The 12,123-nt window shown below is 41.2% G+C and overlaps 1 protein-coding gene across 1 annotated transcript in view; it reads right to left on the reverse strand.

Annotated features, from left to right (window-relative positions):
• Positions 1–814: 814 nt before the first annotated feature.
• Positions 815–12,123, reverse strand: part of LOC122806004 (CMRF35-like molecule 2) — a 75,152-nt gene continuing 63,843 nt past the window's right edge. The window contains exon 3 of the mRNA XM_044076246.1: positions 815–960. Coding sequence (XP_043932181.1) covers positions 815–960 — 146 coding nt within the window. The remainder of the gene's footprint in view (positions 961–12,123) is intronic.

Consider the following 12,123-nt stretch of genomic DNA (forward strand, 5'->3'; position numbering starts at 1 on the left):
CACGTATTGGGGTTTTTTTTGGAATTCCCATATCCCATAAATCTTTATTGAATCCCCCTTTGAGACCGATCGTGTCTTCACCACATTCTATCACTGAAGGTTTGGCTCTTGTCATTGATGCACTACTTGGTTCTACCATTCAAGAAGAAATGTCTTTTTTAAAAGATTCTTGGCATTTTTTAGCAAAATTAAATGCATTTTTAACAACATTTTGTTTTGATCCCATGTCACATGTGATGGTTACAGCAGATGTAGTTTCACTGTATTCCTGTATTCCTCATGAATTAGGAATAGAAGCAGTGAGTAATTATTTATTGAGACATTATAATGGGTTTTCACAAAGGACAGTCTCTTTAATATGCAGGTTTTTAGAGATGATTTTAGAAAATAATTTTTTCGTATTTGAACAGACCTATTACAGGCAAAAGAAAGGAGCAGCTATGGGTTCCCCAGCTGCTCCTGCATATGCCAATATAGTTATGGCCATGTGGGAGCATGATTTCATGCCTGTATTAACTAAGAAGTATCATATCATGTTCCATTGTCTGTTCATAGACGATTTATTTTTTATCATGGATCGTAAGGATTTGAATTTAGACTTTTTTCTTAAAGACATGAATTCTTATTCAACTTTTATCAAATTCATTATAGGCGGCAATGGTGTCAACATAGATTTTTTGGACGTCAATTTAATGTGGGACTATGATGAGAGGAGATTACATAGTACCATCCATAGAAAACAAACTTTCAATAATGGGTACCTTCATTACAGCAGTGGGCACCCAAAACACGTGATTTCAAATATTCCCAAAGGTCAGTTCATTAGAGCTAGTCGCTTGACGTCCAAAGATTCTGATGCCTTAAATGAATTTGGTTTCATCATTTCCCTGTTTACAGATAGAGGTTTTCCATCGGCAGAGCTTATTGACATTGCTACAGACGTTTTCCGTAGACGCAATACTGATTTTGCACCAATATTGTGTTTAACGAACAATAAGATCAACACAAAGCCAGCTAAAACTAATAGCATATTGACCACTGGCACAGTGTGCAGCTTGGGAATGAACTCCGACACAAAATATATTAGGGACATTTTAAACAAAAATTGGAGGGTTATCAGAGGTAATTCAGAAATGTGCAGGATTTTAGGTGACAAACCATTGGTTGTTCAGAGAAATGATTGCAATTTAAAAAGTATTCTGACACAACGTAGGGTTTCCAATAATAACATCTTAACAGTTAAAAAAGGGATGCACTGTTGCAATGGGTGCAACATGTGTAGATATATTTCTGTTGGACCTTACATTGCTGTTACCACCTCTGATAGAGTTTTTTCAGTACCGGGCTATGTGAATTGTCCTCCGGCATAGTATACATAGCTTTGTGTTCTTCTTGCACTGCATTTTATGTAGGAATGTCGACGAGGGAGCTAAGAACTCGTATTAGGGAGCATTTGTATTGTATTAAAATGAAGGATGATAAAAATGCTCTCTTTAAACACAGTATTGTATGTAAGAATTTCAATAAATTTTTATTTTCTATTTTAGAAGTGTGTTACAAAGATATGAGGGAGGGGGATTTTAAGAACTTTTTGTTAGAGAGGGAAACCCAATGGCAGATTAAATTAAGATCAGACAACCCCCCCGGGCTTAATGAGTCCATTAATGTGAAATGTTTTTTGAAACATCAAAAGTTGAAAGTAGATAAAAGTAATGATTTTATTTGTTTGCATATTACATAAAATGACATAGACAAGTTTTTTTATATGTATACACATTTTTATAACAATTTTTTAACAAAAAAGTTGACATTTATTTTTGTATGTATAAATCATTACATGGTTAATTGATCAATGATTACTAATGATCAATTTAAGGGGCTGTATTTAAGGCGTGATTTTGTAAAGTTTTCTTCATTCTGATGAAGTCTACGGACGAAAGCGGAAAATAAAGTTGTGTTACGCTATTTTTGGTTTCTTGCAGTTGCTGCTGCTGGTTTTGATTTTCCCAGTTTCATTTGGTGTTTGGTTTGGGAATTTAATAAAGCCTACACAGACTTTTATTCCATGTAGGCATAGTGGCACACTGCTTACATGAAAGTAAGCAGGTGTGCAATCCAGTAAGCAGTGCTGAGTGACATGCACAAGCATGCCTACGTGGAAGTATCTGCGGCATGCAAATCACCTCATAAGCAGGTGAATTGCATGCAAATGAGGTAGTTAGAGTGATCCAGGAAGCAGATAGGCAGTCCTGCAGACCCTGTGTTAGTGTTAGTAGTGTTCCATGTACAGGATGTAAAACAAACAAGGGCCATAAAAGGGCAGGTAGATGGGCAAAAATAGTATAGCACACACAGATATGTGCAAACCTATCCAATGTGCGTGCAAACTGTATGGAAAATAAGGGTCTATATTACATAAACAAAGTTTCATAAGTTCGAATACCATATGGTCGACACCATATGATCAAAGTTCTGAAACTTTGAAACAATAAAAAAACAAAAAAACAAAGTAAAGTTAAAGTGTTATAGCAAGGGGGCAAGCCCCCCTGCACCCCTCAGACTCCCCTGCTACTTAAATATACCAACTCCGAGATCGCACTTTGATGGAGAATGGCACGGAAATGGAAGATTTCCCTTTCCTACACTGTAGCGTGATCTCGGAGTTGGTAAATTTACATAGCGTGGGTGTGGGGGGCAGGGGAGCTTGCCCCCCCTGCTTAAAGCATTTAGTTTTGTCTGTTTAGGAGGTTTTTTTAATAGTTTTGAAGTTTTACAGCTTCGATCATATGGTGTCGACCATATGGTAATCGAAGTTCTGAAACTTCATTTATGTAATATAGACCCGGAAAATAATTTAAAATAAAGTTTTTTTTAATAATCTGGGTATGTTTGTATGGCACGCAGCAGTAAGCAAACATACTTTTATGTATCTACAATGGTGAAATGGTTCTGTTGCTAAGGAGGCAATGCCTGGAACTGTGTTGCTTCCAGGTTGTTTCCACTGATTCCTGTGCAAATGAGCTGGGGTTACTGAATAGCACAACTGTCAAGTTATGTGTAATGCCAAGGGAATTATCATGAATGTGTGTGCTGTCAGCCCTGGCATTTATCATGACTCCCACATCTGGCATGCATCAGAGCTGTACCAGATGTTTGCTCGGGGGACATCCCACATGGCCAGTTACTGGGGGATGCTGACTAAGCACTGGAACTGTGGATGATGACACCCATCAGAAATGCACACACACACATGCCAAAGAAAACCATAATGAGGCACACAAACAAACTACAAACGCATGAGTTTGGGCTGCTAAAGTCATGGTTTCAGTGCCTCAATATATCTGGTGGAGCCCTGTAGTACTCTCCAGCCACATGTGCACACATGTTCACAGTAAGTGCTATGCTACATAATATGATACTGTGGAAATAATTTCAGCAGAATCATCACAGGGAAGGGATACACAGCCCCCCCACCAGTACCTAGATCACCACAGCCACACCCACAGGGGGACTCCGAGGAGGAAACCCCTGAAGTTGTCCCTGTAGGCAGATGTAGGCATGTCCAGTATGACCTGGCCTTGGCCATAAGACAATGCATAGCACATGTACTGACAGTCTAGAGCCTTAGGGACTGACACCTTACTCTGAATCACATGCATACTAGTAAAAATTATGCCAGCCAGCCCACCCAACCTGTACTTAACCATATATTGGCTGTGTACTGTGTGCATCAGATAGAGTCAGTCCTGAGCTACAGGTCTGCCTACTGCTGCATTCGCAAAATAAGTCACACACTTATTCACCACTTGTAAGGTGTACTAACATATGGTAGCAGATGTATGGACCTGCCGCATGTATGTTAGGGAATATAGTGGACTACTGGGCTATTTGGATCTAACAGCCATGTGGGACAACAGGTACACTGTTCAATAGTATGTGCTCCATAATACGCACTAGGCCACATGGCTGAAAAGTCCATTACATTATTCAAGGGAGATGGCAAACAGTGGAGTCACATGACAGTTGAACAACTGTCTATGCCAGCAGACCATGGGCTGGGTGCCCCCATCACCAACACATCAGTGTACCCATACAACTGCTGTAATAGTAAATCTGCAATGACATCTCAGCAGACCAGCCAATTCTAGGACTGTGACACAGAACCTGGCCACACATTCTATGTCTCATGTAACTCAAGGTTGATGATGTATGTTTGTTTGCTGTTGACTGTGTGATGAATGACACAGCTCTGTGTGGCTCAGTAGGCTAGTAAGGGCAATGGTGCTGATGGTCTAAATCGTAGTAAAAAAAATTAAAGCAATTAACATAATAAAACTTTATTACACTTGCATACATTGCTATCTGACACTTTGACAGTGCAGGGGGTGTGTTACTCTTCAAACACACTCCCTACACTGATTCAATAACTTTTGCATGTGAGGTAGTTGTATGGTGTGTCCCCCACACTCTGTCATACCCATCAATCTGTTACTGCATGAAAGCTGGACAAAGCCAGAGAGAATGGGGACACAGGGACAAAACTAGAGACAGACATTCAGATGCTCTGATTCACCTAGAAGGTGGCTAAAATGAAAGCAGGTTGCATCAGTACAGCATATATAAAAGATATAAAGTCCAACAGTCAAATGTTTGTCTGTAGTTAGTACTATTCACTGACTTCCTTATACAACATTTTACTGGACCACCACAAATGTATGAGGAACAGGCCAGACATATGGGGTGAAATGCTGGGCATTGTGAAAAAAACATGTACAGTAAGAGGCATACCTCTCAAATGTACAGACTTTTGCCTCATATATATTTGGTCCATTTTTCATTAAATTGTGGCTTTTTGGCAAATTAGTGCCAAATCATTTAACACTGAAGTTAGGAAATAATGACAGGCATTTGAATTTCAGACTTCATAGCCTTCAGAAAATTCATGCTAAAGCAAAACCTGTTACTCTATCACCTGTCTAAGTTTGTAAGTGCAATATTAAAAAATGTCCCTATTTTTGGCCTTTGTCCCACTTTTATTAATGGCTTTGTCCAGATGTCTTGCTGTAAGAAGTTGAAAGGTATGGTGAGAGGTGTGCAGACTGTCATCCTGTATGAGGTGTTACATCATGTACCCCAGTCATATATTAATTACAACAGACACCCTGGGAATGCCGTGGACAATGTCAGGGAAGTGATGTACTGCAGAAACAGGTGCAGCTGCTAATGACTGTAGCACATAACATCCCAGCATGGAATGCAGATAGCTCTGGCCTGGAGTCACCTTGTAAGTACTGACAGTCTCACTGAGCATGCTCCTTCACTTAGCTAACTTGAGTGCAATTCTGTTGCCTCTTCTTCACAAAGACCTGCTATGTGGAAATACATCTGTACATACAGGCAGCTACCTCTACATATCTGTCCAACCCTATCCCCCTCCCACATACCTAGTGTCTATCAGTATGTACCCCATATACATATAATATTGACATATATATATATATATATATATATATATATATATATATATATATATATATATATATATAGTACAATGATGCATCAATTTCAACATATCTACAGGGTTCTACCTGATATAATCAAACCCCCAAACACTGACAACGCAATCACACAACCAACCACATAACCTATAGTAAAACAACAGAAAAACCCCTGCCCGACAACGAATAACTGGTGACGAACACAAAAAACGATAATCATATACACTGCACACACCACACAACAACAAATAAAAAACACAACATATTCCCTGTCCAAAACACACACAAACAACACACAATCAAACCCCTACGCACACTAACCCTCCCTCCTCATATACAATCACCTCTACTAACCCCTAACCTAAACCCTAAACCTTAAGGTCCGCCTCAGTAGCACCTAACCTACTCCCCAAAATCTAACTCACTACCTTCCGCCACTTAACCTACAAACAACACTACTACTATCACTCTCCTTATACCTACCTGCCCCCCGCCTCTCACTAACTCACACTTACTACCCCATCCAAACCCAATCATACTACCTGACACTTACCTGGACCTGCCTCTAACTCCAACTCACTCCTTACGGCCTAACCCCTTAACCACAAAAAACACACAACCACTGCAGCACACACCCCCTCTACTAACTCTAACTAACTTCCTCCTAACCTAACCCAAACACAATCACTACCACACACCCTGCCTGACCCGCCTAACCCCCTTAACACTTAACTCTATCTGAACCCACACCCACCCACACACACTTTACTACCTATACTACCACCCCTAACACCCTACCTCCCCGGCCTCCTCCCCCATCAGTGTTTTCATCACACATCCGTCAGTCTTCTGAATTGTCGTCACTCTGGGGCTACTCGGATACCTTTGGCCGATCCTTTTGGTGTGTCGACTAACTCAGGGTATCGGTCCCATCATCCGGCCGCTACCGGTCTCTCTCATCTACAGATGTCATATACATAATGTACACACACAGCAACTTTTATAGAGACATCCTTGTTATACACCTTAAGAGATATATTTATATATATATATATATATATATATATATATATCTATATATATATATATATATGTGTGTGTGTGTGTGTGTGTGAGGATGTATGGATTTCCCCACATACCCTCAGAATGCTGAGGGTATCTGTACTCACTCATCAAAACAGTTGCCCAAAGGAACCAATCCAAGGCCACAACAGTACATAATCCACTCACCCACAGATCCCTGTGTCTGTGGAATGTTACCTTGTAGACAGACACAGGTAAGCAGGTGTTATACTATACAATGGTTCAACGCATGCCATCGACAGGCTATCTTGTTCCTGGCCACATGTTTGCCTATCTAACTGCAACTAGACACATATGGCAATACTGCTAACTGTACACATATATCAGGGATAGTGAGAGGTACCCCAGTCCTAGGACACTAGATACAATAACAGTATCAAGCAATATCATTCTGAAGGCCACACATGCAGTCTAACACAAGGCTACTTTGTGTACTCCACAAGTACTGTGCCTGCAATCACATATACAACAGATGTATTCCATGGCACATGCAATAAGTATTGCAAGCTGTAGTGTATAATACTACATAGGGAGGGGTTCTAATCTCACATCAGCCAACTCTGTTTATGTGTTTGTAAATATATCCCCATACAGCACTACAGACAGCCCATAATGGCTATCTCTGTGCAATGGTTATGCATTTTATGGCCCTGTGACTAGCTGCTGGCCTCTACGTTGCCCTCCTCTACAAGACCTGCTGATGTCATCCACATTAAGAGCACTGGCTGAGAGTCTAATATCAGATAAAGTCTGTGGCACAAGTGCTAAATATTGTGAGCTATAGGGTGTAATCCTAGATATGTAGTGTTTCTAATCTCTCATTAGCCAGTTCTGTGTCTGTTTGTAAATATATCCCCATGCAGCGTTATGGACAGCCCATATGAGCTATCTCTGTGCAATGGCTATGCATTTTATGGCTCTGTGACTAGCTGCTGGCCTCTACATTGTTTTCCTCTACAGGGCCTGCTGATGTCATCCACCTTAAGAGCGCTGGCTGACACTCTAGTTTCAGATAAAATCTGTGGCGTATGTGATAAGTAGTGCAAGCTATAATATGCAATAGATTGGTAAGGGTTCTAATCTCACATCAATCAACTGTGTGTAAAGATATCCCTGTGCAGCACTACAGACATGGCCTTATGGGCTATCCCTGTGCAATGGTTATGCACTTTTTGGCCCTGTGACTAGCTGATGGGCCTAAATTGCCCTCCTATACATTATCATAACTGATGTCTGCCACCTGTCTGGCCCGGACAAGGATATTTGTGGATGTGTCAACTCCATCACCACACCTTCTAGATTTCTAAGTTCAGATAACCCAGGTGACAAGTGGACAGGGTAGCAGCCCTTATCACAAACTATGAATGCATGAGTATGCTGACTGCCTCCATTATCGCTGATAGACTGCTTTACACATATGCATCTAGGGTGTCATGCACATATACTGTCTTACATTGCTGATGTCATATTTCTGCTGTGCTGCTATGCCATCCTGTGCCACTGTATTACCACCATGTGTCCATAGTGTATTCCCTCAGACTCTTGGAACAGAAACATACACAGGTCTGTAACACAACTGTCATTCTGTAACACTACTACCAATACAACATCATGCAACAAAGATACACAAAGTGTGCTGTGTAGTCATGATCCATGCCAGCATATAGTATCTGCAGTGGCCCACAAGTGATATGGCAAAACAGTACTGCACTTCACAAGTAGATCTTAAGTGATATAGACACCCTGTGCATCAGACATATAGTAGCATTGCCCTACATTGATGGCATACGAAGAAAAAGACCTCTGGTAGTCAACCACAGCAAAAATCCATCACAATAAAGTCCTGTGTCAAACAGCAAGCAAATTTAATGAAAAAGTAAAAACAGCATTAAAATTCCATAGTGATAAAATGATAAGCGCTTTCAGCTATTTAGCCTTCTTCAGATCGTTATCTTTTGGTAGCAATGCTTAGTATTTATACTAACAACTAACCAATAAGGTTTAAAATCAATTGACTTCTAAACCAATCATGTCAATTCATTCTTAGTTTTTATTAGAATATCCAGTAATCTTTCTTTGCACTACTAAGTAGCCAATAGCTATGACTTAAAATTGGCCCATCCTACTTCAGCTATATGCTAATATGCACTTCTCTGCCTAGTTTTTTACTGGCTGTAAGTGCCGAATGTATCATTCCAATATATTTAGTTTTACATAGCTTCCCTGTCTCCACTTTACTGCCATCCAGTAGATCCATTGTAGAGTGGACAGTTCACCATCTCCAGACATGAACACTGGAACTGGCTCTGCCAGAAGTAGCACTGGCACCACCATGCCCAAGGTCAGATGCGGTGATAGTACCTGACAGTGACTGCAAAATGCTTGGTCCCACAGGACCATACAGGACCACGTGCCCATGGCTTGCCACCTCATGGTGTGAACAGCACACTTCCATCTGTAGCGCTGGAGGTACTGCCACTATGGGAGTGGCTGTGCACAGCCACATACTCTTAGCAGATGGTGTTGCTGCCCTTTGTCCATGTGTCTGATGGCCAACTCCAACCAAATGTTTCATCGCAGACAAATGTGCAGTCCAAGACAGACACTGTCTCAGCCCACCTTCTGTCCACTGCATCAGTGAACCATTCCAGGGTGTCCCAAATGCGGTGGAGGCAGTCATGGATGTCAGACTGTGCTGTGTGCATAACTCTTAGCATCTGTCTGGTGTTGCATTCAGAACATGCCTGTGCCTCCATGACAGCCTGAAACATGCACCGAGTGACCCATGATGTGACACCTGCAACAGGTGGTGGATGGACAGCAATCCTCCTAGGAGCACCCCTGTCAAGCCACTTGTGTGGGACTTCACTAGTTCTCTGGCTAAGGCCAGTGTCTGCACTCACTGATGCTATAGTTGCTACACTGTCCTGTTCAATGTCACCCCCCTCTGATTGTCCAATATCTGTGGCCTCTGGGAACTGGTTATGTGTGGACATACTGACTGTGTGCAGTAACAATTGGGGCAGAACAAGGATGTCAACCTCTGGGACAGATTCAGTCCCCAACAACCTCACCTGTGCCTCACTATGGCCACCATCATCATCAGAGTTTGAGGAGACACTGACATCAGGTTGTAAGGAGGACAGACTCCAACCCCCCAATCACCATTTATGTATGGTAATCCACACAGACTCATACAAATGAGGATCCTCAACTGCATTACCAGTCACACATCTTCTCATCTCTGCTCCCATCCACAACAGACAACCTCACACCAATATACACAGACAAGTCAAGCCCTTTATAACATGCACATCAGCCACATCCAGGTAAAATTGCCAGTACAATCTGCCTGTAAGGTATGAAATATGACACTATATATGCTAGACTTACACATAAAACCCAGTACACCTATCTTGAGAAAGATATGCCAGTACTAGTGTCACTGCCTCTGGTATATAGCATCTCCCTTTTGTGATTGAAGCATCTTAGAGTAATTGCCTCATGTGTACCAAGCTATGTAGCCGCTCATAACTATAAGTGTAGACATGTCAATGGTCATTCAAATACACACCTGTGACTAACCAGTCTATGAACTGTAGTTATCTGTTCCAGAATGGAACATACAAATATTCTACACTGGCTAAACACAACATTTGTACATAAGGCAACATGGCAGCCCTTAACTTTCATAGGGTATATGTGAACCGTAAAAAACTGTATCATACTTACCAGGTACAGGACCATGGACTTAGGCCACTGCTGACATACCTATGAAAAGGTGAGCAAAAGGTATTGTCAGCACCACCAAATGTTGCAGCACTACAAGGTAATATGTGCATATATCCACATGTACATTGGCTACTGTGGTACTGGCTGTATTGCTGACATTCTGAGTATGTGTGCACAACTGTGCATAAACCCTAACCCCCACCCCCCCATGCAGATAGACCTAACATCCATGTACAGGTATGTACAGCCTGCCAAAATGACTGATACAGTATTACACTGGTGAACACAGTACACTTACCTGGATGCTCCTTGATATGCAGGAACAGCATATAACTTTTGCAACAGCTACTCACTGTTCTCCTTGAACTGGGAGTTGTCAATTGGCCTTCCTTGAATGGCATACTCCCCTAGGCAGAGTAGTCCACATCTCTGAATCCCTGCCCTTTAAAAAAAGCAATCTCATCTCACCTGCGCAAAGAGAAATGCTTGGCTTTTCAAGGACATAAATGCTCATGGTCACATTCCACACAGATATACACACACATACACATATGTGAATGCACAGACACACACATAAACACACAAACCCATGTGCACACACACACACACACACACACACACACACACACACACACACACACACACACACACACACTATTGCTCTAGTTGTAGTAATGAAAGGGAGTAGTGAGATTAGGAATTGCAACAGTCTAAAAGAGGGGGATGATAACTTCTCAAGAAGTGAAGAGCAAATGAACTATATGAATAAAAAAATATGAAATTGTTCTTGCAAGTATAATAGAGTCCTGTTCTTTACTGATACGGTTTATGATAAACAGTTATTTGGTTGGTGACCCATGGTTTTGAAGCGGCGGGTATGATCTCAATTATTCATTAGATCCTTCTTGTTAACAGAAGTTACATCCTCCACTAACCAGTCTGCTAATTGTATACACCATCTTAAATGATGATGGTGCCTTCTGTACCCTCATAGTAAAAGATTCCCTGGTTCAATTCTCGGCTGGGATGCCTCCTGTGTGCATCCACTCCATGTGTTCCCATGCGTTTCTTTGGGTGCTCTGGTTTCTTCCAACATTCCAAAGACATTCAGTAGATGGATTGGACACTCTAAACTGGCCATAGGTGTGAGTTTATGTGCAAGTGTGTAGTGTGTAAGAACAACCCCAGCAGGGCTAGCCACATGGCGGTGTAAACCTTGGTTCTAGATGACTGCCACTGTTGAAGTGACTCCCTAACCCCATGTGCAAAAATGGGAAAGGGGGTTGTGGCTGGATGTCTGAATACATTTTGTGTAACCAAGTCTTTGTGTGAATACTAAGTTTGTGAGGGGGTACAGTTAACCTCTGAGATAGTTGAACTATGAAGTCTTGGAGACTTCACATTCTGTGGGATTTATCAGTAACACACATAGGCATTTAGTAGTCTTTCATTGCTTCCTGAAACACAAGATGTATCAGAGGTCTTAACCTGAACTGTTATAATTATAAACTAGTATCAAAAACTAGGAGAACAAGATCAAAGTACAGTTTGAGTGGGTTGCCATGATTTATCTTGAGTGACAATAGGAAAGTCTAATATTGTACAATGTTGTATTCAAGGATAAAGGGTCTACAAGAAAAGTGTTATTTAATAATAAGAACAGAAGAGGCAAAAACAGATCTTCAAGAAACAAAACAGTGAATAAATTTCAGTAAGAAAGGATATATTATCCGTAACAACTATGGCCATCCTTTTACTAAGGTAAATTTTAAAATTAGGATGAGAGAACTATGGCTCAACTCAGCAGAAG

Source organism: Protopterus annectens, chromosome 7.part0, assembly GCF_019279795.1.
Source record: "Protopterus annectens isolate FY-2018-M chromosome 7.part0, PAN1.0, whole genome shotgun sequence".
Lineage (NCBI taxonomy): Eukaryota > Metazoa > Chordata > Ceratodontiformes > Protopteridae > Protopterus > Protopterus annectens.